This window comes from Cydia strobilella, chromosome 18 (assembly GCF_947568885.1).
Source record: "Cydia strobilella chromosome 18, ilCydStro3.1, whole genome shotgun sequence".
Taxonomy (NCBI): domain Eukaryota; kingdom Metazoa; phylum Arthropoda; class Insecta; order Lepidoptera; family Tortricidae; genus Cydia; species Cydia strobilella.
In genome coordinates, this window is record NC_086058.1 from 2,748,867 (window position 1) to 2,775,784 (window position 26,918).

The 26,918-nt window shown below is 37.3% G+C and overlaps 3 protein-coding genes and 2 non-coding genes across 8 annotated transcripts in view; 3 read left to right on the forward strand and 2 right to left on the reverse strand.

Moving 5' to 3' along the window:
- The window catches only part of LOC134749474 (peroxisomal leader peptide-processing protease-like), a 30,790-nt gene extending 4,259 nt beyond the window's left edge, over positions 1–26,531 (reverse strand). The window contains exons 1-9 of one of the 3 annotated variants that reach the window (XM_063684412.1): positions 26,279–26,531; positions 11,409–11,554; positions 10,542–10,735; positions 9,812–9,975; positions 2,296–2,399; positions 1,717–1,844; positions 1,250–1,413; positions 798–904; positions 139–307 (exon numbers count right to left, since the gene is read on the reverse strand). In XM_063684412.1, coding sequence (XP_063540482.1) covers positions 139–307; positions 798–904; positions 1,250–1,413; positions 1,717–1,844; positions 2,296–2,399; positions 9,812–9,975; positions 10,542–10,735; positions 11,409–11,552 — 1,174 coding nt within the window. In that variant the 5' untranslated portion in view covers positions 11,553–11,554; positions 26,279–26,531. Of the gene's footprint in view, positions 1–138; positions 308–797; positions 905–1,249; positions 1,414–1,716; positions 1,845–2,295; positions 2,400–9,811; positions 9,976–10,541; positions 10,736–11,408; positions 11,574–26,278 lie in introns of those variants that run through there. The other 2 variants (XM_063684411.1, XM_063684410.1) reach the window with 2 other exon arrangements.
- On the forward strand, positions 2,722–7,614 carry LOC134749484 (NADH dehydrogenase [ubiquinone] 1 alpha subcomplex subunit 11-like). The gene is made up of 5 exons (XM_063684423.1): positions 2,722–2,861; positions 3,537–3,640; positions 4,838–4,947; positions 5,690–5,896; positions 7,505–7,614. The coding sequence occupies exons 1-5, from the start codon at positions 2,769–2,771 to the stop codon at positions 7,570–7,572; spliced, it is 582 nt and encodes a 193-aa protein (XP_063540493.1). The 5' UTR covers positions 2,722–2,768; the 3' UTR covers positions 7,573–7,614.
- Positions 17,838–17,910, forward strand: Trnav-cac (transfer RNA valine (anticodon CAC)). Its single transcript has one exon. It is a non-coding gene; the product is annotated as a tRNA-Val (tRNA).
- Trnay-gua (transfer RNA tyrosine (anticodon GUA)) lies at positions 18,429–18,522 on the reverse strand. Its single transcript has 2 exons — positions 18,486–18,522; positions 18,429–18,464 (listed from the first exon to the last, which is right to left on the reverse strand). It is a non-coding gene; the product is annotated as a tRNA-Tyr (tRNA).
- The window catches only part of LOC134749485 (CHH-like protein), a 75,404-nt gene continuing 73,908 nt past the window's right edge, over positions 25,423–26,918 (forward strand). Inside the window, exon 1 of one of the 2 annotated variants that reach the window (XM_063684426.1) lies at positions 25,423–25,799. The gene's annotated coding sequence lies outside the window, so the exon portion shown is untranslated. The remainder of the gene's footprint in view (positions 25,800–26,918) is intronic. The other variant, XM_063684424.1, reaches the window with a different exon arrangement.

The window sequence follows — 26,918 nt, forward strand, 5'->3', positions numbered from 1 at the left end:
GAACAGCTGTCAGTCATTGAAGTGACAAGTGACATTTGACATTTCGAACTATGGAAAAGACCACTATCTACACTAGCGCCCCTAGCGGCGAATTCATACGCGTTAGCCCTCATACAATGGCAACAGAACAGAACTAACCTTTTTCAGCAGGCGTGTCAGCAAACACTGCGGGCAGGAGATGCGTCCAGTTTTCAGGGTTAGTGTATAGAAGTGCTAAATCGTACGCGCGATCATCGCGGGTCTTGTAACGAACTATGGCTGTCTCGCTTACGCCTTGACAGTATACTGATACTTTGTGGCTTGTGTACTGTAAAAAAAGATCGTTAAGGTGCTTTAAGCTAAATTTGAAATGTTTTTAAGCTACTTCATTAGTTGCATCTTGTAGCTCTACATTGTATTCGTTAGGAAACGAAGCATCAGTAAGCAACGCGAATCATATTGAATAATATTGATTAGCTCGAAGCTTTTATTTTCTGGTGCAATAGGTAACTAGGTAAACAATTGTCACCAAATTTTGTTGCGTCTGATTCAGTCAGTTTGATATCGAACCGTCGGAAACTTGTCGGAGAGTTGGTAACGTAGGTAAACTTGGCCTTTGACGTGGACGTGATATAGCGTCGGCAGAAAACTTGCCATTAAGTCACATGAACGCGATATTATACACGCGATTTCAAACCAAAATGATGTAAAGTGAAAAGCCCCTGAGATTCACAGGTTTTTGACGGTATGCCAGTAACTTGAGGGATTCATCTGAGTTGAACGCGTTGGTGGTATACGTAATGAGAATTAGGACTTACGTGTTTAACGACGTGCGCGCACGTGGCGATATAGCCGCCGCCGAGGTACACCCCCGCGCCCCACGATCCCCCGCACCGCACCAGCACCGTCGTCTTGTCGATCCTGTCTGCAACAACTCCGCGCTAGTTATGGGTGCTTGGTACTTTAACTTTCAAATTCTTAGTTTTTTTATCACAAAGCGCCACTTAATCGCTTAACCCCAAGTTAGTGGGATGGTGAAAGTGGCGCTAAGGGTAACTCCACAATAATCTTGCAGCACCTACACTCTCTAGCCCCACGATACCGTCACGTTTCCTATCATGAGTATTGTATTCTTTGATCCTAGTTAGCTCCACATGATAAATGTTACACCGAATTATTAAAACAAGCAAAGCAAAATATATTGGATCCAAATACGTGTCCCGTAAGTATTAAATTAGTCAAAGAAAATGGAATCCAAGTTCCAACTCACTAAATATCTCCTGATACTGCTGGCTGGGCGGTTGTGTTACCGCTGCTGGAGACACCCTCAGCTTGGCACTCAGCACTGACACCAATGGCGCCGTTAGCGTCAGCCCCACCCATTCCCCGCGCCACCATGATACACTGCACACTACTGCGCCTATCAATTCTTTGCTACCAAAAAAAAAGATTATAAATAATTTATTAAATGTACCTAAAGAAAAGGATTCAAAAACCAAAACCAAACCAAATGATCATGTCCAACGTCCAACCTAATCAGAAAAATAATTGTCAACAACAATTAATAAGTTTCGCCGATTTCTCAGATCTGGACCTAATAAAAGAACTAACTGTGAACACGAACTGAGAACCTTACTTTCTAACTTTTGAATCGAAAAGGAAACTCTTTATATTTTTTCGGACACGGCTTTGTAAAGAGTAGACAGACAGACGCAGACAAGATGTATTCGAACATACTTAGGTCCTTCTGTGAACACCGGGCCACCTTCAGACCCTAGCGCAGTCGCTGCATCAGTAAGTAGCAATGATGGCCTTCGCCCCACCACACCGCACACCGATCCACGAGTCACCGCATTCAGGAACACCTGGGGACCATTCATTATTAGACTACTACTACAACTACACGTTTTCGTATATCCTGTATCTCACACAGGGCACTAACTTATACAGGGCGCTAGAAATTTCTGAAATCGTAACCATTATATCGCTCTGTTCAGGTATCATCATCTTTAGCGCACTTTTACACTTCGCTGTTCCTTGAGGCAGGGTCCCTCATAACGCGCCCGTGATTTCCAAAGAATAAATAATAATAAAAATAAGAATAAATTTATTGAGAATAATTAGAAGAGATTAATAATATTATGTATCTTAAGTGATTTCTCTGTGCGGGTGCTTAGACAAGATGCTAGTAGATTGATGGTCATTAATGATTATGGTCCTTTCTGATGGTTAGTGACTTCATAGTCTTCACCAAGTCTTCACACATTATTGAATTTGGGAGATCGATTAGATATTTAGCAAGGGTTCTATAGTTACCTCACATCCGAAGGGTGTGGAGTGGACTTCCACAGCCGACCCTCTGTCGGGCGGCGGTTTCACTAAGTCCAGTAGCTCCGAAAGGGGTCTTAGCGTCCTAAAACCTGAAAGCAACATGTTGTGGTTTAAGCTATCTCTCCACTTTAAGCTATATGTCTTCACCCTAAGTGAGTATTATATTATTTCAATTCTTTGGTCTTCACTCTACACTTTAAAGTAAGCAGGGTGTCGTTTTTTCACTTGATTATGGTATATTAAAAGAGAAAAGAGAAAGAGATGGACTATATATTTTTTAACAGTAATTTATTTAGCATAAATTGCACAAAAATAAACAAATTGTCATAAAAACTTTTTCAATCAAGACCTCATCAAGACATTTTAAATAAACAACCTGACAGCATTGACATTGTCATAGCCTGTTATTGTCTAGTTACTACAATAATATTTTCAATAAATCATTATATTGGTGTTAAATGCCGGCGCCGACGTGCCAGTGCTATGAGGAGCCAATCCGCAACTACTACTGTTACTATGACACGCCCGAAGGGTGCGATGTTGACAAAAAGGTGAATATATCATTAACTGACGAAGAATGAATCTCTCTAGCTACACACACTTTGCACGGTTTTCGGCAATTTTGCGATTTTATGAGATCATAGGTATGTAGATACGCATAGGTATCACATGACTCGCAATGTCCAGCCAGCACTTTTATATCTTAACAGCCGAACTAACAGTTTTTGGAAACGGTAAACCGTCACAAAAGAGCATTCTTACAAAGTGTATATACGAATAATTATAATCTGCTATATTATATCTTTCTCTCCGGTCAAAACACTCCCTACACATTTTACGTAACGTCCTTAATGACCTACATTTTCTTCATTACTAACTTCCGAATACATTCATGTTGTTACAATACGTTTCATACATTGTTATTCAAACAATTATTATTGTCGAAATTTGAAATTGTTCAACGTTCATTAACCTCCCTAAAGGAAACGTTGTTCCATTTCCATACTATATCACAACGAATAGAGAAACACCTGAAAATAACCATAGACTATTGAATATAAGGTACTTTGTTTTAAGAGCTTTCCACGCAAAGGGTTGTGTGCACGTGCGGTTTAAACTATTTTTCACTTGCAAAGTTATGTATGTTTTGTATGAGTTATTAGTAACTTAATTAGCCATTGACATTATCAGACAAACTAATAACAAAATTGTCGTTTTGTTGACAGATGATGGTGACCACACGCTACGGGGTTATAGCAGGACTAGTATTGTCTACGTACGATGTCCTACTGCACTCGCACGCCTCAGGACTGGGCCCCATTTTGAAGAGGTCAGTGAATTCGTTTTACGGTGAACCGGAAAATGATTATTTTTTCTTCTCACAGCAGGGTGCCTAGCTAAAATGTCAATCGTTCGTAGTGAACGAGACGGTCATCTATCTCTATCACTCTACCATATTAGTGCAACAGAGATATTGGCGTTTCGTTCCCTATCGGAGCGTAAACGAGTGGCATCTTGACTATTTGACTAGGCACCCTGATCTTGGTGTCGGTTGTGTAAGTCGTCTTTGCTTGGCTGAGCTCCATCTACCTAAAAGCGCTGAGCAGAAAAAATATAGAGAACAATGATTTCAGGGAGCACGGCCGGCACAGGATGGCAAAGAGTCCATGATCGCGACCACTAAGCACTCAGGTTCACTCGACAGAAGACTCGACACTTGTACAGTTGCACCAACCATACTTAAGGCGGTTCCCTGAGCCAGAAGGCGAAAAATCTCCTTATATGATCATGTTTTTCTAAGCGGCTTTGATATTCGTAGACGTGGAAAAAATATATGTAGTTCTTGACTATATTATCTTTAACAACATAGTTTCCGATACACGAATTATGACACTTCGCTCGATACAATTAATTCCCAAAATAACCTCTAACTCGGAGTTTTAATCCTACTTTACTCGGTTATTTATTATGTGATACTATAAACAAAAAAGAAGAAAAAACAATCTTAACATAAATAGTAATTTCATAGCTTTAGAATTTCGATATTGTAAGGTAACGTTTTTAAAATAAATAAAAACCGACAAAATTCGATCAAAATTGACACTTGGCGCGTATGTTCTTTCCCGTTCTTTCTTGCGAAATGTGACAAAGACAGCGGCAAACCGATGGAACAGCCTTAACAGATTTATCAACATCACTCAACCGAGTACTATGAAAGGTCCTATATAATAAAATTTAGCGACGGCTTAACGGTGACAGACGGTTTGCAACCAACCCTTAGTCGAGATGAGCAAGGAAATATAATTTCGAGTGCTTCTGTTTAAAGAACGGTTTTCAAAATTTTTGAACCACGGCCTATGGACTTAGCTCTGCCAGAATGGCAGGCTCGCGGGAATTCGGCCAGCGGGCCTTGAAGACTCCTGGTAAAAAATGTGAGGGATTTACCTAACATATAAATGTAAGGAGGGATTAACACAGTAAATATTATGTGATTAACAGTGACTAAATAGTAGTGTGTTTGTTAAAGGTACGCGGTCCACACAATACCGCTCGGCTTGATGGGCGCCACGTTCGCTGCTGTCGCCAACGGCGCTATGATATACAGGAAGCAGGATGATGTATACAACTATTTCCTAGGTGAGTACCCACCTAAAATTCTAAAAACCATTGTCCGCTTAAATTAAATTAAATTAAATAATCATTTATTTTCAGGCATGGCCCATAGAAGTGTTAGTAACAAAAAACTTAAATACGAATGTTAAACAGTACAATTAATTAAAACCTACCATGCAAATCAATATACTTAGAGCTAGGACTAGGACAATACAATACCGGGTGAGCCGTACACATTTACATCACATAAAACATTTACTATTACATTAAAATTTAAAATTTGACTAGTATCACAATCATAAAAACATGTCAATAATCAGAATAATTCATAAAATAGCAGCGAAATTATACATATAAAATTAATAAAATTACAATTATTATATCATTTAATCAGATTTGGTCAATACATTAGAATATAAATAAATTTGAAATTAAACAGAATTGAATAAGTGTTATATATTTAATAATTTGTAGATAATTCAAAATTAAAATTGCAATTAAATTGTCCAATGCCTTTATCACTAACTATCATAATTAACGAAGCTGGAGTGCAGACCGATCCATCTACGCGTCATCGGTAAGTCCCACTTTCCAGCAAACACACTCAGGATGCTGTGGATGCTTAGCTGCACTAAACAGCAGCAAGGTTCCTCTCCCAGAAATTTCCTTCCAAAATAATATTTCACACAGAAAAACGAAAACACACTGAATAACTCGTTGTATAGGCAATTGACCTAATATTGACGAAATTTCGATAATTATTCAGGAGGATTCGCCTGCGGCCCAATCCTCGCGCACTACCTCGGTTCGAAGCACGCCGTCCTCCTCGGCGGCATAGCGCTGGGCATAGTCGGCATGATTAAGAAGGACGCCATCAACAACTGCTATACGCTGCTGCCGGACGCGACTCCTCACATGAATACAGTGTGGAAGTGGAGGCATGACTTTACGTTATCTGAGGACCCGAGGAAGGGTAAGTGCCTTATCAGGGTGCGCCCATCGTACATTGCCATACTCGTATATCTAAAGACGGGCCTTATTACCCAATAAGGATGGGGCCAATCGTGCAGTTACGCCACAATGCGTGAAACCAGCCAAAACTTCTAATGTTTGTTATAAATTAATTGTTTAATAGGTAATAATTTTAGGGTTCCGTACTAAAAAGGTACAAAAGGAACCCTTATGGTGCGACTCTGTCCGTCTGTCTGTCTGTGTGTCTGTCACATTGCTAAATCTCGAGAACTACTGAAGCTATCGATTTGAAATTTGGAATAGTTATGAACAGCGCTAACCTTAACACATTGGAAGTGTAATTTTTTTATTTTTTTTTTATAAATTATGAAAAATGCCCAATATAAAAAGGGGGCAAAAAGTCAAAGTCTAGTTACTAGGTCGAGTGGGATATCATTTCATTTCATTTCATTTATTTATTTCTTTAACAATAATGCATTGTGTTAGAAATCTTACGAACTAATTACATACATGCTTATAACTTAATTAAACTGAGTAATTATGGGACATGTCAGCAAATAAATATATTTTTAATAATAAAATTAAATAAATTAAATAACAAGTGAAAAACAAATAAAATAAAATTCATAATATCATTTGAAAGAGCTCGAATTGAACATTACAAAACAATTTTTTATTTGTTTTTCATAGTAAAAAAATAGACTTATGAAGGAAAACGTGTGAAAAAGAATACCATTCCCCCCCTTATCTCCGAAGATTACCCACGGAAATTTTTACATAATAAAAACATTATCATAAATATTACTGGATAAATATAATCACATCTCTATTTTAAAAACTTTTTTTAAAATGAATCAAAAAACATTGGAAATGTCTATGAGATTACACTAAAAATACCTTCTTTCAAATAAAACAAAAATTGTTGAAATTGGTTCAAATGATAATAGTTATTTACGATACAAGTGCGGAAAAGAGGAAATTCGAAACGAGTGGCGATAAATTAAAACACGACCGCAGGGAGTCGACGTGAGTTGCGAATTACCTATTCGCACGTGTATCGTACAACGTTTTACAGTACATATGACCCTTTAAACTTTCGACATACGCACGAAAAGTGCTCTTTTACGCACTAGTGCGAGAAAGTAGCACCATATGTACTGTAAAGAATTAAGTATCCTTGAAAAACCAACATACATACAGGTCGCGCAAATTAGTTAGCCAATTTGCCGATAGATGGCGCTGTACACTATTATGCTTAGTATACTTCTGGTCAAGTCTTTTATGATTTATTACATGAGAAAATTGAAAGTTTGTACGAAGCCCTCGGTGCGCGAGTTAAACGAACTCGCACTTGACCGGTTTTTTTTTTTAATTATGCTTATTTATAATAATGAAGCTGTTGATATTGTATACAAAAACATGTAGAGTCGGGCCAAACTAACTCTGCATGGCATTTTCAATGACAAAGTGTGGCGAAGCCTGCATTCATGTCAAATTTCCATGAAAAAAATTATAATGATATTCTCTCACTTTGTTCTATTCGTGTCTGTAAAACGTTAGATTAGACGGACTGTAAAACGATGTAACGAAAAAATATCGATTATTCCAGAACAGGAGAAAATATGTGCTGAAAAGCATACACATGGGCGTGGAAAATGTGGAGAGAAAAAAAATTGACCGGACTGAATAAAAACAAGCCAACATATACTTGAATTGCCTACTACAAATTATTAGATAAATAATATTATAATTTCGATACTGCCTTAAAAGTATTTTATTTCTAACCCTCCTAGCTTAACATCAATTTCATGCGTTATCAACTTATCATTATCAAACTAGGAAGTACAGATATGCACGTTGCGGAAAGTTTCCAAAAAGTTGGATAAATTCTCGGAAACTTGAGTAAAATTTCACAGGAAATAAAGGAAAAATTCATTTTCGAAATTAAAGTTTCGATTAATACTATACAAAAATTCACAATTCTTCAACTTTCCATAGTACCTACTAAGAAATATCAAAAGTGCGACCAGCGACCAATGTTACGCCAACGGAATCGCATTTGAAAACCTGTCATATCCCTACTTATGTATATGCTAAAAAAATCGGCACATAACTAGCAAGTACAACACGGAACTCCCACACACAGCTAGAACACAGCTAAAACACAGCTTTGACAATAAAGAAATCTTATCTTAGTACAAAATGGCGGCTTCTCTTTTCGCCACTAATAGCGCCGTCATAAAGCGTGTCTAATTGTAATAGCTCTTAATTGGGTCTATATCGGGTCGCATAATAATTGATTGTACTAATGTAATGTTACGCATAAAACTCATTTCGCATAATTGTTATTGTGCCGGAACTATTAACATTTCTGAAAAACCGGCCAAGTGCGAGTCGGACTCGCGCACGAAGGGTTCCGTACCATTACGAAAAAAACAGCAAATAAATCACGTTTGTTGTATGGGAGCCCCATTTAAATATTTATATTATTCTGTTTTTAGTATTTGTTGTTATAGCGGCAACAGAAATACATCATCTGTGAAAATTTCAACTGTCTAGCTGTAGCTATCACGGTTCATGAGATACAGCCTGGTGACAGACGGACAGCGGAGTCTTAGTAATAGGGTCCCGTTTTTAACTTTTTACCCTTTGGGTACGGAACCCTAAAAATTATAAAACAAACCTAACCTATTCTACACAACCTATGCAAAATATTTTCGGAAATACTGTCTGTTTCAGCCGGAGAAAAATTAATGCGAAAAGAGTTTTATGCGTAACATTACATTATTCGTAGATGGTCCTAACTCGCCAGGCAAATCTAGTTTAGGCTAGGACGAACTAGTTAGGCCCGAAATCGAGTTTAGCCGGTAATATTATACAAGTAGAGCATTACGAGTAAAGGAAGTTCAAGTGACCTCGATCGCCCATTGCCCTGTTTATATGTCACGCTTGAAGTGTTGGGAGCTTCTGTAGGGTTTCTGCTCACCGTTATTTTCGCTTTATAGACCCATAACATAGACGACCGAGTGGGTAGTGACCCTGCCTATGAAGCCGATGGGGTTTGAATCCCGGTAAGGGCATTTATTTATGTGATGAGCACAGTTCCTAAGTCATGGGTGTTTTGAAAACACCCATGACTGTTTTCTATGTATTTATATATTGTATAGGTATATCGTTGTCTAAGTACACAAGCCTTCTTGAGCTTACTGTGGGGCTTAGTCAATTTGTGCAAGAATGTCCTATATTTATTTATTTACTTATTTATTTATAACATCATTAAGTAATCATTAGTATGTAGTCTGTGATAACATCCACATCGCCTGGCTGCGTCTTTTATACAATACTCTAAGGCCAATCGTATGTTGTACAATTGTACAAGGCAAGTTGAATTTAAAATCAATATAATGTAATTGTTTTGAAACAAAAAAATAATGCAACTGTTCCGGTTGAAAATACATTGAAATAATTAGTATTATAGATAGGACTGTCAGTTTTAGGAGGCTATGTCACCGTCGCGATATCCAATCATCTATCTGTAGATGAACCTAGGCTAAAGAGTGACTTACCTCGGTCGTCGCTTTCCAAATCCACCAGCACAAACACTCAAAGCAGGGCCTTGTCCAGCCGAGTTAGTTTTTCTATGTCACCGTCGCGGTGCCTGATGGTCCAACTGTAGAGGATGTCGACGCAGCGGCTCAGCACTGGGCATTGTCAGACATCGAAAGCTTAAAGAGTGATTTACCTCGGTCGTCGCTTTCCAAGTCCACCAGCACAAACACTGAGAGCAGGATCTTGCCCAGCTGCATTTGTTTTTCTGTCGCCGTCGCGGTGCCGGATGGTCCAACTGTAGAGGATGTCGACGCAGCGGCTCAGCACTGGGCATTGTCAGACATCGAAAGCTTAAAGAGTGACTTACCTCGGTCGTCGCTTTCCAAGTCCACCAGCACAAACACTGAGAGCAGGGCCTTGCCCAGCTGCGTTTGCTTCTCTATGTCACCGTCGCGGTGCCCGATGGTCCAACTGTAAAGGATGTCGTCGACGCAGCGGCTTAGGATCGGGCATTGCCAGATGTGGACTATTCTAAAACATGTATAATATATGTAAGAATTATGTGGGGAAGACAAGTAGGTCAGAAGATTGATTTTGGCGAACATTTATTAACCAAGTTAGAAAAGTTATTAAGAATCATATGATTTTATAGTCTCAAAGAGAGATGAATTTTATAAATATAGGTAGGTCTTTCAGGGTCGTGTCAAATGTGTTATATCTTATATCTGCTTAGTCCTCTAGAAATACAGGTGTGATTATGTTCTTCATTCATTTATAAGTAGTAAGTATAATATTATCTGTGGTAGGTTGTTTTAATGGTAACAATCACCTCATGATGTCTTTAGGTTAAATCGATATCATAACAATTAACAGGCTATTGATTCCCCCTCGAACCTATTATCCATGAACTTTCATATTCGTCTTGAGATGGGCGTGTATCACCAGTTTTTTATCAGGTCGCAGTATAGAGGTACCTAAATTTGATTTCCTTTCAGGAAATGACAGTTTGTGTGAGACATACACTAATGACTTATAAGTTGTATTTAAGTCGCGTATGGTTCCTGACAAAATGTATGGGATTTGTCATTATAACTCACCTTCCAGTAAGCACTCTGATCTGGTAACTACTGTGCTCCAGCCCATCATCCCTCTCCCTACTAAGTCTCTCCACATCGTCATACACGTTCCCCTCTTTTGTCTCTCTCTCGCACGTCACGTATATCTCCGGCAGGTTGTCGTAGAACTCCTCTTTCAATATAGGGTTGCCTCTCGCGTGGTTGATGGCTTGTGCCTGTAGGATTATAATGAGTAATCAGTTTTCTGGAGACTCAGGAATAATAAGTTCTTTTGTTAAAACTTCACTTTTTACTTCCTTCCCTATCTACACGTCTTTTTAGACTAAACTTAAACACGGTTTAACCGATAATGATGTTCGCTATAGTTTTCACTGCAAGTATCTACAAAGGCGGGAGGGAAGGGGGGGGGGGGGTCTCGTTTTATTATATGTAGTTTTTATGTTACCATTTGTCGCCATGATTGATTTATGTATCCATTCCAAATTGCAGCTTTCTAGCACTAACGATCCTGTGATCGTTACTGACAGACGGACATGGCGAAACTATAGGTAAGGATTGAGAGGTTTTTTAAATAATAAATCAGAGGTTTTTAATACTTGAATACTTATTTATTTTATATGAAACATTATTTCGTGTACATTGAAAAAAGCGGAGACAGAATGACAGGCAGATTCTACAGGATTCTTTCAAAGGATTCTTTCAATAGGTTGCGTTCAGAAACTAACTACAAATACTACAATTATCAAAATAAAATGTTTTTAACGTTTTACAGACTATTATTTAACAAGGATTCCTTAGATGTGTACGGAACGCTAAAAAATGGCGGCGTGTTGTGAAGCTTGTAATAAGGTCCCTTTTTATAGAAAATACCACAAATGTAAATGTGACCTGTTTGAGGGGCGACAGGATGGAGCCGTGTGTGAGGACCCAGCGCTTGGAGAACTTCATCCCTGACGCGGAGACGGTGATGATGTTAGAGTGCTCTCCATCCTCGGAGTAGTTGTAGGACACCATTACGCCTTCCACGGACATGGCTGCTGAAGGAATATTCATATTTAAGTAAAGCCTGACCACGCGCCATGTTGCGGAATTTCACTGGAACTAATTTTTTCACACTATACTGAACTGTCACCCTATACATGATAATAACAGCGCCCTCTTGACAATGATCATATATTACTAATCAGACTTTACTAGATAGTCTTGGCACCAAGACTGTACTCGAGTCTTTTGAGTCTAAATTTGAATAATTTGAATAGTTTTTATAAGACTCAACGCTTAAAAAACCGTACTCAGTCTTTTTTAAGGTTCCACAACTCAATAATACTCGAGCCTCAGAATAGTCAGAACAGAATAAAGACTAGTACGTCGACTACCTTATATTAGACTCGTATTTTTTTGTAAACAAAGTGAGAGATTTGAAAAGAACTCAAGTCTCTACTCTACAAAAGACTTGGGTCTGTAACAAGTTTAAAGCAAGTCAAGCCACAAATAAATTATGAGTGAAAAATTGAGTCTAGTCTTAAAGCAGATGACTTAAAGCACACTAGTATTAACCAACATTAAACAAGATAGCAGAAAGTCTTCGGCAACAAAAAATAGATGTAATAGAATTAGTGTTGTGAATTTAAGCTTTGAGGCGTAAACTACAAGACTTGAGTCGCGACTGCTGAGTCTTGAAGCCTCGAACCTTAAAGCCTCGGAACCTTAATGACTCGAACTAAGAGTTCGTGTTGCTGCTTACGAGCAAAGAAACCTCGAGTCTTTTGGCCTCAAGCTATAAAGCCTCCTAAGCTTTGAAGGTTTAAGTCTGTAAGGTTTTTAGCAGTAAAGGCTTGGAGCAAAAAGTAAAAGCTTTTAACAAATAAGATCAACCTATGCTATAGGGTAGGGTGAAATTTAATACGTTTTTGTGAAATAGGGAAAAACAGAAAAAGATAATTATGACTTTTCGCGTTTTTAGAGTTCCGTATAGTCAACTAGGAACCCTTATAGTTTCGCCATGTCTGTCCGTTCGTCTATCTGTCAGTCCGCGGGTTGGCTCAGTGATTAGTACTAGAAAGTTGAAACTTGGTATGAATAGGTAATAGGTATGTGTTGTGAAATGTGAACACGCTGACCATAGAGTAACTTATACTAGAGCGGTACTGTCATAGTAAATTTTGTAACCCCAGTAAATTCACTGCCATCTGTCGACACACTTTAAAACTAAAAATGAAGATTTATAAAAATACGATAGAATGTATTTAAATATAGATAAATGATTTTTTTTATTCGCATTAATTATTTTTATGATTTTGACCCATGTTCTTTCACTGATATGCGTTAAAATTGTTAAATAACAAACGAAACCGTCAACGCCATCTATACGACTGTAGGCCAAAACTAGTAGCGCCCTCTGAACGAGAATCAAATTTTCTTGATTTTCGAGGCACGTTTTTTCCTTAGACTGTATCCATCTATTACGGAGTTATATCTATCTTTGCGCTGACAAAGAGTGCTCGAGCAAAAGCAAAAAAAAACTTTTTTTAAATACTTTTATTTTTATTTCTTATGACTCACTCATAGGACGGAACGGAACGGGAAATTTTTAAAATATAGTTTCATAGAAAATGTATCTGGATGTACATACGCAACGGAATCACGGTTCTAAATGGTCCATCATGTATACGTTGCAGGCAGTAAATGCGTTAACTGAACTTAACAGTGACTCTTCCGATATAGATAGGTATATTATAATATTCGTAAATTCTCTACACAAAACTAATTTCTGCAATGAGAGCTCAACGTATGAGCTCTAAGCTTGACACAAGCTTTTAAGGTTCGGGGGCTTGAGCTTAAGTTAAAAAGCTAGAGTTCCCTATGAGGCCCGAGTCTTAAAGACTTCATTTTGACAAGTCATAAAAAGTTTGAGTTCTAAACCGCTTCGTGAGCAAACCTTTAACGCTCTAGCTTTCAAAGCTTGAGCCTTAAAGGTTCGCGAGTCGTTAAGGTTCAAAAGTCTTAAAGACTAGTCTTTTAACAACACTAAATAGAATAAATCCTTATCGCCTTCCTCTTTTGAGCACCCCAGCTCCATCGTGTCGCCCTCTTCAAACAGATTACGTCAAATAAAATTTAGATGCAATTACGAGCTTGCCTTCAAAGTGGTTATGGAACTAATAAAATCGAACTAGGACAAAGGTCGAAATCACATGAACAGTCCTGAAATTTGGCGTCTACATTCGGGGGGGGGGGGGGGGGGGTCGATTCTAAATTCTAATTTAGCAATTTGTTGTGGTTTTGAACTGATTTTGACACGACCTCACGATCGTCTTGGTGATTGGCGCGCATCTCACGCACGACTTTCACTTCATTTCGCATGCACCAGTCAGCTTGAGCGATCTACAAGGTCGTGTCAAAACCATTAAATCTGTATTGGGGTGTTGGTATTTCGTAATCGTTTGGAGGGACTAAAACTTAAAACAGTGCTTACTATTAGGTATGTCGAAGTCGTAAGAAACCCACTCGTTCACCGATAGCGCATTAGACAATAAAACACGGAAACAGCTAATGGACACTATAAATAGCTTAAGGTTAAGCTGTTTTGAAAACTGCCTATTGGTCAAAATAATCTTTCCTACATTCCAAGCTTCAAATCCAAGCAAAGAGTAACCCAACTACGGGTTATCTTACATGCTATAAGCGTCCAATAATGTGGAGCTGGAGATGCTAAATTTGTAGTTACTCGAGTGTCGTAGTCCTATTGGAATCGTAAAATCAAATAATAGGAACTATATAAAAGGTTAGGTTAGAGGTTAGGGTTAGAGCCGGTGTAGCTTTATTTGACGTTCATAAGCGCATTGTAATATGCCTACTTGAATAATAAACTATCTTTGTCTTTATCTTCATGTTATATAATGCTTTCTTTTCCACCGATCAGGGAAGCGTCAAGCTTCTACATTTTTTTTAAAATTCCGGAGGTTGGAGGGCAGTTAAAAGTATATACTCCAGCAGATATAACTCGGTAATAGATGGATACAGTCTAAGGAAAAAATTTGCCTCGAAAATGACGAAAATTTGATTCTCGATTAGATGTCGCTTCTACCTTTGGCCTACTCTCGTATAGAGGGCGTTGGCAGTTTCGTTTGTTATTTAACAATTTTAACGCATATCAGTGAAAGAACATGGGTCAAAATAATAAAAATAATTAATGCAAATAAAAAAAATCATTTATCCATATATATTTAAATACATTTTATCGTATTTTTATAAATCTTCATTTTTAGTTTTAAAGTGTGTCGATAGATGGCAGTGAATTTACTATGGTTACAAAATTTACTAGGACAGTAACGCTCTATAATATTATATCCTCTTTGTTTGTACTCATTTCCTTAATCTGACGGTTACAATTTTGACCTTGACGAAAATGATCAAATACACAATTTACTTTAAGATTTATTAAACCCCACCAACCAACGGATCAACATAGACAGTTAAAATAAAAGTGGTTAAGGTAGACTCCACTGGTAGCAAGATATCACTCACATACCCATACCCATGAGCCCATGACTCAGGAACAAATATCTGTGCTCATCACACAAATAAATGACCTTACCGGGATTTGAACCCAGGACTATCGGCTTCACCGCTTCACAGGGAGGGTCACTACCCACTAGGCCAGAAAATATAATAGTGTATGATTTATAAAAAATATGTTGCCTCACAACTACTGCGACATTCAAACAATATTCACACGTCAATTTTAAGAAAATCGTGTTTCGGGTTCGGGGTAGCGCTTGTAGACTATAGTTGGGTGGATTTATTCACCAACTCCCCCTTAACCTGGAGGACGGCACAATATCCGTCGTTCCAGTAGAAATTGAAAATTGCCCATAAATTACTGAACACAATAACTACCACGTTACCTATGCGGGTGGACAACGTTGGAACTAACGGCGTTGCGTCCGGACACCACGGTTAGACGTAGACGGTGGCGCCCTCAATAAGGGAATTGGAAAATTAATTAATTACCACGTTATCTTTGCGGCCGGATTAAATTGGAACTAACGGCACTGCGTATTGATACCATGGTTGTACGTAGACGGTGGCGCCCTCGGTAAAGGAAATGGTAAATAAAGTAGTTGGTTCGTCATTGATGTTGTTGATGATAATGTCATCATGCCATCTGACTGAAATACATTATGTGGGGTCTGTTTTATCCTTCCTTTTCTAATTCTATGCACGTTTACATTTTTAGGGTTCCGTACCCAATACCCAAATGGTAAAAACGGGACCCTATTACTAAGAATCCGCTGTCTGTCTGTCTGTCTGTCCGTCCGTCTATCTGTCCGTCTGCCTGTCACCACAGGCTATATCTCATGAACAGTGATAGCTAGACAGTTGAAATTTTCACAGATGATGTATTTCTGTTGCCGCTATAACAACACTAAAAACCGGACAAGTACGAGTCGGACTCGCGCACGAAGGGTTCCGTACCATTACGCAAAAAACGGCAAAAAATCACGTTTGTTGTATGGAGGCCCTACTTACAATTTATTTAATTCTGTTTTTAGTATTTGTTGTTATAGAGGCAACAGGAATAGATCATCTGTGAAAATTTCAACTGTCTATCACGGTTAATGAGATACAGCCTTGTGACGTGACAGACGGACACCGGAGTCTTAGTAATATTTGGTAATAGGGTCCCGTTTTTACCCTTTGGGTACGGAACCCTAAAAAGTACTAAAAAGTACGGAAACCTCGGTGGGCGAGTCCGACTCACACTTGTCCGGTTTTTAGTAGGGAGTTATGTCTGGCCTAGCTTAAAATAGGGAATATTACGCGAAACTCTGCGTAGGGGGCGCCAGGGCGCCACTACCACAATCTGAAACTATCGTGAAACAAGAAAATTTATTTATCTAACATCTCTGTCACTAATAATAATAATAAGAATAGGTTTATTGTTTACCGTGTCAAACACTCTTGCATATTCGAGCGATAAAGAGGCAGATAGCGAAATTTCGGATTCGCGTTTCCCGGTAGGTCCTCTGTAAACAAAACCGCCTTGATGCATCAATGTCATATTTTATTATCTCTGAAAACTTGTCAAAAACCGTTCAGGTACAGTATGTATAAGTTACTCTATGGTTTACTAAAAAGGCTAGTGCTGCGCACTGGTGGCAGAAAATTGCCGTAATGTATGTATGTATGTAAACACTTTATTGTACATAAGACAGATTACAAACACAATAAAAGAACATAAATATATACAATGTACAAAGGCGGACTTATCCCTATAAGGGATCTCTTCCAGTCAACCTTTGAGCAATTGAGAATGAAACAATAAACAGATCAAGATAGACAAACGAACACTATGAACAGAAAGTAAATTATGTTTCAATTATTACAAACGTAAATAATTAAAACCTGTAATCTAGAATATAAAATAAACATATATATACAATACATATCCATATAAACACAAATATATACCCATAAATACATATATATACATATATATATATATTATCACAACTAAATAAATAATCTTAGTACTCAACTAAGTACAACACAAGTCATCAGAAAGCCACAACTTATGTAATATCCCCTATTGAGGTATAACATATATTGTATAACAATAACAAGCCTCATATATATATCTACGAGTAAAACTAAAACATCGCTCCGCCCTTGCATTGAAGGTTAAAAATATTTATCATAGACAGCCATAAAAATATTCAAGCAATTTGCTACATCAAAACGTATGAGATTGATAATAAAACATGATGAAAAGTAATTTTGCTACACATTTCTTTGACTAACATGGAATAATCAGTCCACTGACGTAGGACCTCTCCTTGTGACCGCACCAAGGCACATACATAAGCTACTAAATCTGAAAGCACGATATTCATTGCTGCTTTTACTGAGTTATATTGGAATATTTCAGCCTCAAGCGTCGATGGAGCAGCGCATAGCGAAATAAAAGTCGTAAGCTAGTGTTTGTAGTACGGGGTATAAAAATGACAGACAGGGTGCGATCTCTATTACGAATTTGCGGATAATAAAACACTCCCATAATACGAATGTAATGAACGCATTCAGCGGGTGGTCACCGCGCCATACAATTTGTTAGGGTATAAAAGAGATGCGCGTTGTGTTCGGCCGAACGCCTTCCAAGCGCCGTTGTAGAGGGCGCTCGCGGCTCGGGTTTTTTTTCGTGGATTTTGCTTCCTGTTTTGGTTTTTTGGCGCTCGTGGCTGTGGTAAGGGTAAGTAGAAATTTTAAAAGGTGTATTATTGTCATGTGATTGAAAATTTCGCACTCAGTTTTCAAGTTTCCGTAGTGTAGCGGTTATCACGTGTGCTTCACACGCACAAGGCCCCCGGTTCGATCCCGGGCGGAAACAGTGTCTTTTTTTTATTTTTTACGATTTTTTTTAGGATATTTTTTTATTATTATTATGATCATAGATGCGTAGATAAATGAATGTGTGAATTTTATACCAGAAACTCAGCTATCCACGGGGCTTAGAAATACGATAAGGAAATATCGAGTTCCGTATATTTAGCTTCTCTTGAGTGCCTCAATATATCATCCGGTCACGTTTTTATTTTATACATACGATAGGTATAATTATGATGACTTAACATGAAGAAACATTACTTAACAATTTTATTGGTATTAATAAGGAAAGTTTAGTGTTAAAAGTTCTATATTTATAATTTATTCATTATTAATTATTAATTGTTTATAGCTCTTACGATTTAAATAATATGTAGTTTAAAATGTTCGAAGTATACCTTTAAATTATATAAATAATACACAAAAAATGCAGATTTAAATAACAAAAAAAAACATAAAATAAATAAATGTCAATAACATTAAAGTTGGTATGTATTTTAGTTAAAAAAAATACAAAAAGTTTCCTTCGAGCCGGATTTGAACCAGCGACCTATGGATGACTTCAGATAAGATTGCCTTCTACAGTCCACCGCTCTACCAACTGAGCTATCGAAGGCTTACGAGCTCTTTCGAAATTACCGTTTACTATCTGCAAGTGATATTGTGGCATCTCTTCTAACCCTGACATTTTGGAAATTAATTGTAGGGTGACAAGCGTTTTAATGATAATTAACGGACAAGTTGTTTACATTTTTTGTATGATGCAAATAAATAAAAAAACACTTATTTTTGTTAAAAAAATATAAGTAGGTATAAAATTTAAGACAGTGTTACTTAGTCTCGTGAGGCCCAACGTCTATTACAAATATGACAATGTACACTCCGTTTCAATTAAATTAGAGCCTTTCATAGGCCAAATAAAGTACCTAGCATTTGTTTCGTTTCATTGTTTTCTCAAACAAACGAAATCCTGATTTAATAAGGTTAAAATTAAAAAATAGGAAACGTTACGAGAGTAAAGGAATAACTAACAGATAATACCTACCTACGAAATGCTTGAGTAGGTATTCAATATCTAGAATTGTTTTAATACTTGCTTTATCTTATCAGTGTTATTGTAACCAGGTTGTTCGCCCGAAATATTAAACTCGGTTTATATACCTTTGAGACAGTGACTAATTAGAATGGCAATGACATTAATGATAAATTGAGATCACCGAACAGTGTTAATTGTCCAGTCGAAAATAGCCGATTACGGTTTATTTTTAGAACGTTTATTATATTAGTAGTTATACTAATAATGTATCTAATAATTGTGTGACAAAATGGCAAATTGCTAGTTATAATACTTATAATGGGAGTCATTTTGCATAAACTTAAAAGAAACTAAATCATATAATCCAACAAAACGTGATCCGTTTGTTTATTTTTAATAATTTTATGCATTTCTTAATTTCTATTAACTGTAAAAAATATATATTTTAATCTGTCGTATGTTTTCTTGAGAAATCTGTCATATTAACCAATTTTACATATTTAATTTTTATTTTAATGATATGTTAGCTAGTAATTTAATTTATATGTGTAATTAATAGGTACTCTAAAACACTTTTAGATACAATGTTTTAAATAGTTTTTTTTTTTCAGACTATACCTATCCTATTACTGATAACAAATTAATTAAATAAACTAAACAAATATTATTGAATGTGCACCATAAAGTTAAAAATACACAGAAAATTAAATACAAGTTTAAGACTAGGTATCCTTCAATAGGCGGTCTTATCGCAAAAAAGCGTCCTCTTCGAGACAACCTTAGGATAGCAGGAAACTACGTACTTGCCTATAGCTTGGAACGGGTAGTGCCGATACATGCAGTACATGAACAGTATTTCAACAAATCAACAAACCGAAGACACAAACATTTTTATACGCTTAATAATAATATACACCCCCCCCCGTTCGCCTTTGTACATATCTTTTACTTTGTTATGTCTATTTTGTGTACCTAAACTTATTTATGTGCAATAAAGTGACATACATACATTACATACATTTAGTAGTTGAACGCGAGAGTGCATCATATTTCCCGAAGATAACATAGCGCAGCGCATTTAGATAGGATTCCGTCTCGTAAAATACCAGTTCAAAGCAGTTAATGATTCAAATATTACTTTTATTGGCCTAGTTTCCCCTCAGGGTTGGAAGGTCAGATGGCAGTCGCTTTCTTGGGAGTTGTCTAGCGGACTTCAGACTTCCATGAGCCGTGGCAAAATGCCGGGATAACGCGAGGAAGAAGAACTTACTTACTTTTATTCGGTCTAGTCAAGTTATTAGTTGAAATGTTATCTCTCTAACCAGTTTTAGGGAGCAAATGTCATTGCAGTTGTAACAATAACACGTTTGTTTGTGCAACTAATGCAACACATCATATTATCGATTAACAATAACTTCACTTAAGTAGGTACCTAATGAATGTTTACTCGAAATAAAAATAGCATCACCGTATCGTTTGAGTACGAATTATTTCAATTATTTAGTATTGGAAAATTTATTCTTTGCTAACTTTTGCTTAAACATTTTTTTCTATGTGCTTTACCAATCTATAGCGAAAAGAGAATCAGGTTATGTTTTAATAACTCAGAATGTATAGTTTATTAAGAGTGCATGTACCTAAACTTAATTAATCCATTTTCTTTAATAGAGCATTTTGTAACTTTATATACAATATAGTTAATTATCAATAAATTACCCAAAATTAATTTAGCAGCTAGCTACTCCTAAACAAGGGTGTGTTCCAGTGATCCAGAAGTTAAAGCCAAGGGATCTATCTTCGGATGTGTGCGCGGATGTTGTGAGTGTTGTGTGTCGGACTATTGACAATAATTAACTTTTATGTCTACCTCGAACTTTAAATGCACTTTTCGTGGGGTAGTCACACAAATCTCTGTTTTGACATTTTGCTGGGACGTCAGTTAGCCGCGACCACGACCAGTGAAACCTGTGTCGAAACGTCGGTAAATAAAGGTAACAAAATAAATTCGCGATAGACCCGTTTCTAAATGTGATTTAATAAGGGTGTGTTGAAAATTATTACAGTGACATAGTAAATTTTTTGTGAGACATATTCAAGATTCAAGCCACATACGATGGTGCAACGGTGCAAACATTTCGACAGTGCACGTAAAAGCATGAGGAAAGTGAATCGTAAAACGCTGGAGTAAGTACCCCGCCGTGATTGGTGGAGACGGGTGGTGTGACCGCCGCGCCTCGACGTTTGTACACCGACACCGTTACCACACAGACACACCTTGTTTTTTGAAACACGATTAGCAGGAATTTAGTCTGTATCGTAATGTTAATTGGAGGAAGTTAGGTACAGTCAGCCTCGACAGAAAGACAGATATTTGACTACTGTGACTCAGTATATACTTGACGCAATGTACAATATGCTACGGCAGAGTAGGGTCTTAATAATTAATGTACCTAATTAAAAATCCAATAGGACACTATAAAATATTTTGAGAATCACTTGTACCACATAACACAGAAGCGCTGGTGGCCTAGCAGTAAGATGGTAAGAGCATGCGACTTTCAATCCGGAGGTCGCGGGTTCAAACCCCGGCTCGTACCAATGAGTTTTTCGGAACTTATGTACGAAATATCATTTGATATTTACGAGTCGCTTTTCGGTGAAGGAAAACATCGTGAGAAAACCGGACTGATCCTAACAAGGCCTAGTTCCCCCTCTGGGTTGAAAGGTCAGATGGCAGTCGCTTTCGTAAAAACTAGTGCCTACGTCAATTCTTAGGATTTAGTTGTCAAGCGGACCCCAGGCTCCCAGGAGCCGTGGCAAAATGCCGGGATAACGCGAGGAAGAAGAAGACTTGTACCTTGTACCACATAATACACCTGAGATGCAGTGTGCAAAAACATAAAAAAATGAAAGAATAAGAAATAAACTATCTGTACTTATTGTTAAAATAACAATGCTAATTTTACTTTCTAATCAGTAGAAGCCAGGCATATTTCATGCAGTAAAGTTTTTTGTTCATTAACAGTACAACAATTTCAGTTCGTATATCAAGTTAAACAATGCCCAAACATAGCGGTACCCAGCCGCTTAACTATTTAAAATATATTACTTAGTATGTTCTGACAACTTGAGTGTGATTGAAAAATTACTTTGCACCCTAGATCTAGACAACCTAGAAGTAGAACTTGCAAAAGCAATGAAGCTTTATGTGTCTGCTAGAGACTTTAATCGGCCAGTTTGCCGAAGCAAATCAGTTTTTTTTAAATATGTATTTATTATTAATTACACTACCTTATGATTTATTTAGACATTCCTAAATAATCTTTAGACAAGATTTTTTTGTGACATATCACGTTAGACATAAATCGGATAGTAAAAAGAAATATAATTTGATAGCAACACGGTCAGCCAAATAATAAAGTTTTGAGTAAATGTATAAATGCAAAAATTAACAAGTACAACTTTATTACTTTTTCAATTGGAAAACAAAACTACTGCACCAACAACAGCAACAACAACAACAACAACACAACAACAACAGCACAAACCACAGCACAAACAACAGCACCAACATCAACACCTCAACAATTACAGCACCAAAAATAACAGCACCAAAAACAACTGCACCAACAACAACAACACAACAACAACAGCACCAACAACAACACCAACAACAACACGATGACCACGGGGCCCTCGGGCCCCGCGCAACGCGCAAAAAACTAATTTACAGTATTATTACGGTGTGATGAACGTCCAATACCTATACATATACAATTTTTACATCTTCCTGTCCTTGATCGCTGTGTCAGGCTAGTAAACTACAGAAAGGAACCAATGCTCCCAATATGTCTAGGTATTGATATAAATGAACGCCTAACTGTGAGACTGTGACCTTAAGAGCTCGTTGGGGCACTTGTGGCATCCTTGCTCGCTGCGGGATAGGGGCACTGGCCTATAAGCCTATAGCTCCTCTATACGATGGGCCATCATACTGGCTCAGTAAGATGGGCCAGCGTGTAGAGAGGGTAGTGGTGTCGGATGGCTTATGGCGCGGCGGGATGGCGATGGGATGGCCGCGGTGTCGGTGTTTCGTCCGCACATCAAAGGTAATGGGCCAGCGATGGCCGTACGCATCTACATGTGGCCCATTCCACAGTGCGTGCTCGAACGCGGTTGAGTGTGCATGGACGTTCGTGCTGTGTATTAATTTACGATTTTTTTAAATAAAAATGACGAGTACGTGGCCTCATCATGAAGTTAATTAGAGGAATAGGAAAATTACAGATACAACGGTACCGCGTCAAAATTAGCTTTAGATTCCTGATAAATTTGCGATATATACAGGAAAGACGCGAACAAGTCCGAACACCTTATAAAAGTTAACGACTCTTGTACATAGATATCCCGTTTTTCTTATTTGAGTCTCAAGTACTGAAAAAAATGTATCTCACCTGTAAAGGTGCCGCGTAAAAATTAGCTTTTGGTTCTTTTAAATTTGAGATATTTACAGGAAAGACGCGAACGAGTTTGCTAAAAAATGTGTATGACAAAAATTTAAATTGACTTAGAAGATGTATGTTCGAGTCCCACGTTAGCCAGAGTTGATCATCGTTGATTTTTTCATTGTGATTAACATCGGCATATACAATTTATAACATTCTAATGTGGTACGTTCCACAATAAAAAAGGAAAAAAATCAATAAGTTTGTTAAAAACGTATTGACATTACTTTATTATTGTGCACATTAAGAAAATGTTGTAACGTTGCGTATACATAAATTGCTGCAGCGGCTAATGCTTCCATGTCCATCTTGGAAAACGAATAGATAACAACTAAATGTCGCCATCGTGTAGTTGAGTTTCAACCATCGCATGGCCATCTCGCTGGCCCAGCGATGGGCCATCGTGTGGAGGAGCCATAACAGCTGCTCCTAAACTGCAATTTGCCGTACAAAGAGCCAATTTCAATATATACATATAATCCTGTATATCAAACTGACAAAACTTATTTTTACATCTACATACTATTGGTTTGGAAATTTGTATTTTCATTCACAAAAACTGCATAAAATATTTTAGTAATTTGTTATTTAAGAGCTTACGGTGGATATCAGATGTGAGTTAATCGAACTAGGCTATAATATGCTAAGGAAAATTAGTGTCAGCGTAACAAAATAAGTAACAAGCGTAGTTTAAGAGTATTTTTTAGATATAAGCAATACTCGAGGCTATATAACGACTCTGTTAAGCAATATATGTTATATAGGTCGATAATTTAGGTAGTAGGCTGCAAATTTATATGTCGATAGCATGTCTGTGGATGGTAAGATAAGTGAGGTTATTGATCCATTCAAAAATTACCGTTTGTACTGGTAACAACATTCATTGGCATTTGACTAATGTTAATGTATGTAGAATACTAAATTATAGGTAAGCAAGATGACATGGTTTATTTATTTATTTCAGCTTTTATTCATTCCATAGAAAATTGTCTTAAAAGTTGAAATTAAGTCAGTCATGATAAAGCCACGATATTTTGTCTACTAATTTTAAAAAATGTTGATGATACTCGTAATTACTAGACTGCATCATTGGTCTAGCGAATTAAATACTAGTTAAGTTCAGATACATTACATCCCTCCTAAAATACCCGGAACAGGCGCACGCTAAGTACATTATTGTAATTATGTCAAAAGGAATAGGTACATTCGGACTGTAACCCTATACACCGAATTGAGATCCGAAACCGGATAAATCCAGATGCATGTGCGACACGGATTTAAAATCATCTAGAGTTACAGAAATCTTTATCTTCCATCCTTATTGCAGTTTAAAACAGATTTGCTTGATGACAACAAGAATTATTATAGGATGCTATGATGTTTTCCTTCATCTATAACGCTAGTTTTTAAAGTTTCTTCACAGGCTTTTGTTTCTGAGATTGCTTTGTCGTTGTCATAAGTTTCGATTTGGTTCCTGTGTGAACCATGAACGGAAGCGGCCGGCTTCAGAGCTTCAAATTAACTGTCCAATTGAACAAACGAGCGTGAGTAACCCTGGATCCGGTCCCGTGACGGGCTTCTTCCCTTCGCCGCTTATTACAGCTTCTTATGATAATGACCACATTTGGGGTTCAACTTCAAAACACACGTCATTAAATCTTAATTAGCCTCATACTTAACATAATCCCGGGTCACTATGAGTGTCAGGATTAGTCATATTGCATATAAATAGACGTGACAGACGCGCTAGAATTCAAATGACATAGATTTTGCAAAGGACATACCTTCGCCCCCAAATTCAGTGCGACTCACACGTTTATCGCTCCCAGTCGGCAATTTAAGACAGAACCACTGCCGTTACGATAAGCCCACGACAATACAATAATGGACGCTCTTTTTGCCTAATGGGTCGCATCCTGCACAGCCCAGGCGCAGTCCAGTCAGGAGTTCGCTTCTCTCGCTCCTCTACGTTCGTACGTTCACTTTTAGAGGTTTGTCGTGTTTCCAGAAGTCGAGATCACGTTTCGCGTTATTAACGACATCCTCGCGTGGGTTGTTTTGTCCACCTTGACGTTAAAAGACCGACGGTTGTCGGCAACGAACGATGTGTGCGTGCGAAAAACGAAAACGATAACATTTAGCCCTAAACGTTTCTTGCCGAACTTCAGTGTACGGATGCAGTGTTGAGGATGCGCCAGTGTCTTCTATAGGAGGTTGAGTGCTGTGCAGAGTGACGGACATGCCTGAGTTCCGACGGCTGGCATCAAGTGTGAAGAAAAAGAAGTCACTTTCGCCGACTCAGTTACTGAGTCAGTCGCACAGTTCCATTTACTTGATGCGATAACGTTTTAGGTGAGTGTATTGGAAGCCATTAGTGGAAAGAGGTCACTTTAATGGATATTTTACCCGACAGTGAACAGGTGTGTCGTTTTTATCTTGTGGTTTACTGTCTCGATTTATCTTTACCGTAGCTCTGGTAAGAATTTTAAGTTTACTTCGTGCCCTAGAAACATAATTCTGGTCCTAAAGCTTAAAGAAGTCCATTTAACTTGTGTACCTAAACGAGACGTAGGAAAATTCCTAATTACTTGAGATAGTCTCGCAATAAACAAAATAATGTAGGGCCTTATCACACAAATGCGGCGAATACCACTAAGTACTTGTTACTCTTATACCTAAGTACTTAATATAATAAGTCATAATATTACTCATATTCTCATATAAGAGGGTCGTTAAATAAAATATATCTAGGTACATTTAATGTCAATCAATAAATACTTATATTATTTTATTTATAAATAAAGTACTTGCGTACATGTCGATATGCATACCTTTGATCCTACACGTGTAGAGGTTATGTTGTGTTTACAAACTATTAACTCACAAAAACAAACTAAATACCAAAATATAACCTCAAATATTTTATTGTTAGACCAAACACATCACTAACACTCTTCTGCTTTGACAGTTCGTATAATAATATAAGTATTTCTCAAGCTAAAATTCATTTATTCACTTATCAGCTGGTTGTTGTACTTTCCAAGTACATAATATTTGTACTATAGTCCCTATCATCAATTACTACGCAGGGCGATAATGAACCAACAACTTCAAAGCCATTCATCCAATTCACGGTATAAATTTAGCTCTCTACTTTACGATTCAGTTCGGAATAATTCCGTTAGATGGCGCAAACAATGAAAACATTAAGCTACTACCTACTACATAAAGTTTCATTTTTATTGCGTAATTGATAGTTCAAAATTTGAAAATTAAAATTTTAATATTAACGCATTTTATAATAGAGAATATAATCAATATGTCTATTTTATTAGCATTTATTATAGTTTATAAATTTTATGAAGTTAAATACTCCTGCCTTTTGTCCTTTAATTAATCATTGCAATCATGGTCGTCCTTCGAAACTGTTTTTTTTTTCCAGCCATTATTGAGTTTTATATAACATTGTAG

Bases quoted from the DNA above. Each gene is read 5' to 3' on its own strand.
- LOC134749484 (XM_063684423.1), top strand. From the start codon at position 2,769: ATGCCGGCGCCGACGTGCCAGTGCTATGAGGAGCCAATCCGCAACTAC. The intron at 2,862-3,536 runs GTGAATATATCA...TTTTGTTGACAG, and splicing joins GGTGCGATGTTGACAAAAAG to ATGATGGTGACCACACGCTA. The intron at 5,897-7,504 runs GTAAGTGCCTTA...CGATTATTCCAG, and splicing joins ATCTGAGGACCCGAGGAAGG to AACAGGAGAAAATATGTGCT.